The sequence below is a fragment of the Phyllostomus hastatus genome, unplaced genomic scaffold (assembly GCF_019186645.2).
Source record: "Phyllostomus hastatus isolate PE091 unplaced genomic scaffold, TTU_PhHast_1.1 phas_scaffold_193, whole genome shotgun sequence".
Taxonomy (NCBI): Eukaryota; Metazoa; Chordata; class Mammalia; order Chiroptera; family Phyllostomidae; genus Phyllostomus; species Phyllostomus hastatus.
The window spans coordinates 4,174,557-4,178,808 of record NW_025334015.1 but is presented as its reverse complement, the minus strand read 5'-3'; the positions used below and the strand labels follow the sequence as shown (position 1 = coordinate 4,178,808).

The 4,252-nt window shown below is 41.1% G+C and overlaps 1 protein-coding gene across 1 annotated transcript; it reads left to right on the top strand.

Moving 5' to 3' along the window:
• Nucleotides 1-3,077: 3,077 nt before the first annotated feature.
• On the top strand, nucleotides 3,078-4,013 carry LOC123832517 (olfactory receptor 149-like). The gene has a single exon (XM_045860192.1). The coding sequence runs from the start codon at nucleotides 3,078-3,080 to the stop codon at nucleotides 4,011-4,013; it is 936 nt and encodes a 311-aa protein (XP_045716148.1).
• The last annotated feature ends 239 nt before the right edge of the window (nucleotides 4,014-4,252 follow it).

The window sequence follows — 4,252 nt, the reverse complement described above, 5'->3', positions numbered from 1 at the left end:
TTATTTTGGAGATTAAATGTCATAACTTTAAAATTTAGCAAAATACTTGGAACATGGTAAGTGCTTACAACAGGGGTGCCAAACTTATTTTCACTGAAAGCCACATCAGCCTCCTGGTTGCTCGCAGAAAGCCAAATGTAATTTCAACTCTTTAACAGTTAAGCAGCAGTTACATTTATATAGTCGTAAAATTATTTCAGCCCTTTGAAGGCAACCATGAGACTGACGTGGCTCCCTGCGAAAATGAGTTTGACACCCCTGGCTCACGGTAAATAATTAAGTGATTATCAACTATTTTGCCACATTTTTCATTTGACATCATTTACACGCCCTTCACCCTATGAATGTGCCTAGTATGTGACTCTTTCTCTTTAAAAATTACTTAAGATGCACATAATAAGAGTTGACCATAATGAATACTTACTAAATGATTAGGTTTCTGTCTTGAATATTGATATTCATTAGAGATAGCTATAGAGTCATATGGATATATAGATAATTTCAAAAGGCATGAGATACATGCAATCACAAGTGAAGGCTTGAAGATGTACAAAAACCCCAAAAACGAATGAACCAAAAAAAGGCATACCAATGCATGTGATGAAAGGGTAGATTTGGAGCTTTTTCTGCTATTCAAACTATCTTGGAGAGATATTTCCCACTTACAGCACCCCTTTCTGATGATCTCTTTGCTCTTGCTTTATAACTAGATGATAAATTAGTTTGAACAACTAATTGCTCCCTCAGAGCCATCAGTAAATCCAAAGTAGGGCTTAAGGGGTCCTGAAAAAGCCTCCAAGGCAGCAATCCAGGGAGAGTGAGTGTGTCCAGGTCTCTGTTGAACAAACCCTAGGAGACTGAATTCTTTATAAGGAGGAGAACGGAGGTGCCTTTGTTGGAGCACTTCGGGATCTGCTCAGAAGCAGCTAATGTCGGGTCCTATGATAGCCCCGTAGAAAGCCTGACTGTGCTCTCAGTGGACTGTGTGAGTGTTGAAACTGCTGCCCATGTCTCACTGTAAGCCTCTTCTCCTCACATGTGAAAGGCCTCACACACGGTCATTTCTGGTCCCTGTGGGCTTCTTTCCCTAAAACGGACTTAAAAATAAAATAGGATTGTGGAATCATACATTATCATGGTGTCTGATCCTAGGTGTTTGCCAGCCAGGGAGAGGTGATCCAGATCTCACAGAAATGTGCATGGCTCAGAGATGATACTCAGGTTTGGCTAAAATGAGTCACAAGAAGCAAGTTGTCAGCAGCATTTCTCCCCCCATAATGTCACTGTTTCTCTCCTTGCCATCTCCACTCTTGTTCAGTTCGAGGGTGGTATGTGAGTCACCCATTTTGGTGTGGCCGTTCTCTTTAGGTATGTTTTTAAGTGGCACTTGCCACAGTTAATGATTTGAATTCCCGTGGTGAATGGGTCTCTATAACTTCAAAGCTCCTATACTGGAGTCACCATTAAGGTATAGTGTCAAAGTTAAGGCATAAGCCTGCTGTCTGATCTTTTAAGTTAAATTAGATGCTAACTGGATGTGGTCTAAAGTCAGGACTGGAAGTGACCAGCAAGAGGTAAAACAAGAATGCTTTCCCACCTCAGCATAAAATGATGATGTGAACTCATCTGGAAAAGGACAGTGCCTGAGAATGAAAAGGGGTCTCCTCAAAAAGCAGAGGCCATATAGGACAATTCTTTTCATGCCTAAGGTTATGGGCAATGGTGCAAAAACGGTTTGAGCATTAGCTCTGTTACATGCTTGCTTTGTAAATTTGGGCTACTTGTTTACTTTTTCCAAGTTTCAGATTCTTGATCTGTAGATGCACATAGTAATGACAGTTTCTTCTTGTAGGCTTATTTGAAAAATTAATTACAGTTTTAAGTGTTAAGCCCACTCCTCAGAACACAGTAAATATTCATTAAGTGGAATGCGTATGTAGGCATGAACTTCTGTCTTTTTGGTATTAGTATTACTGTTAGTGTTAGTGTTAGAATTATCCTGCATTATCAGAGAAGGAGGTCTCTGTTGTTCTGACACTATGTCCTGCTCTTGGCTTGTTTAACCTTCCTCATCAGAGCTGTTCTTTGCCTTTCTGCTATATGGGTCACTATATTCCTTTCTTCATCACAGTAACATGTGTTTGTTGTTTTCCTTGCTGCTATATGTTTTTGTTTTTGCTTCACATTTCTGAGTGTCCTCAAGTCCACTTAGAAAAGGTTGAAAAGAGCAGAAGAACCAGAGCAGCAGCTCCTGAGGGATTTGGGGATATGAGGCCTCACAGGTCCAGAAGGATGGAGTTTGAAAAGGGTATGATCTAAGTCTACCCAACAATGTTGTTTAATGAAACATTTATTTGTAGATAGTTACATGGTACATTAAAGAAAGGCACTTATAGAGATAAATTTCAAATACATAAAGGAAGGGAACACTTTTCATTGGGATTTATGATTTTGCCAAATTTTGGACATTTCATAGACTTTACTGTGGTACTAGGGTGTCTTTAGATGTTGAAGTTGCAGTTGTTGTAATCGTTATATTTTTCATTCTGTAGGTAATGGAACTATGTCTATGAAAAATTTTGCATAAATTACATAAACTAGTATGGGTAATAAGTGACAAAACCATGACTTAAATTAACTGTTCTGATGTCTAATTTGATTTTTTTCTGATATTTTTCAGAGTAATACATAGTAGGTGTTTTTTTCTCTAAGATATTGTGACAGTTGAAAATATAAAGTTCTCTAAAGAAGGTAAATCCAGGAACTAAACAACTGTGGAAATTTTTGAACTTAATAAAAGAATGTTTTGAATATACTTTTAAATTTCTGATCTTATCATTGAAGATGACCACCTACCTCCAAAAACATTTCTTCCAAGATTTGGATAGACAGTGGCTCCAAAATTAGCATTTCTTAGTAACCAATATTTTTATACAGATGTTGCCATTCATAAGTGGGCTGGTTGTGGCTTGTTAAAAACACAGCCAAACCCTCAGCTGCAGAGTTTGATACTTCAATACTGGTGTTCAGACTTTGGTGTCTTGAGTCTTTTTGCAAGGTCTGACCTCATCAAAGCCATGAGCAATGCCTCTGTGGTGAGTGAGTTTATCCTGCTGGGCATCCCTCACACAGAGGACCTGGAGACTGAGCTCTTTGTCCTGTTTTTGTTCTTCTACATCTTCACCCTTGTGGGAAACGTGCTCATTCTACTGGCAATCGTCTCCTCCACCCAACTTCACACTCCCATGTACTTCTTCTTGTGTAAACTGTCTGTGTGTGACATATTCTTCCCTTCTGTGAGTTCCCCCAAGATGCTCTTCTACCTCTCAGGGCATAGCCGAGCCATCTCCTATGCAGGTTGTGCATCCCAGCTCTTCTTCTACCATTTCCTGGGCTGCACTGAGTGTTTCTTGTACACAGTGATGGCGTATGACCGCTTTGTTGCCATATGCCATCCTCTACGCTACAAGGTCATCATGAGCCACAGAGTGTGTGCCATCCTGGCAATGGGTACCTCGTTTTTCGGCTCTATTCATGCCACCTTTCTGACCACTCTCACCTTTCAGTTGCCCTACTGTGGCCCCAATGAGGTGGACTATTTATTCTGTGACATCCCCGTGATGCTGAAGCTGGCTTGTGCAGATACCTCAGCCCTGGAGATGGTGGGGTTTATCAGTGTGGGCCTCATATCCCTCAGCTGCTTTCTTCTCATCTGCTCCTCCTACAGTCGCATTGTCTACTCCATCTTGCAGATCCGCTCTGCAGAGGGTCAACGTCGTGCCTTCTCCACCTGCAGTGCCCACCTCACTGCCATCCTACTGTTCTACATGCCAGTGGTGCTCATCTACTTGAGGCCAACCCCAAGCCCATGGCTGGATGCAACTGTTCAGGTCCTGAATAACTTGGTCACCCCTATGCTGAATCCCTTGATCTACAGCCTCAGGAATAAGGAGGTAATATCCTCTCTGAGGAAAGTCCTACATCAACTGGGCTGTCTTCCTGAGCAGTCATAGAGAGTGAACAGTGGCTTACACTTTAATTGTACTTTGTAGCTCATAAAATATTTTATGTGGTTCTCACAAATACTTTTCAATTTGAGAGTGCAGGTGTTATTATGATTGTCTCCATTTCACAATGTAGGGACTAAGATTCAAAGAGGTAAAGTGACTTGTCAAAGGATGCATAAGGAGTAATGGCAGAATGAAGACCCTAGGACTGATTTCCTGATGCTGGGACCTGTGCTCTCTGGCAC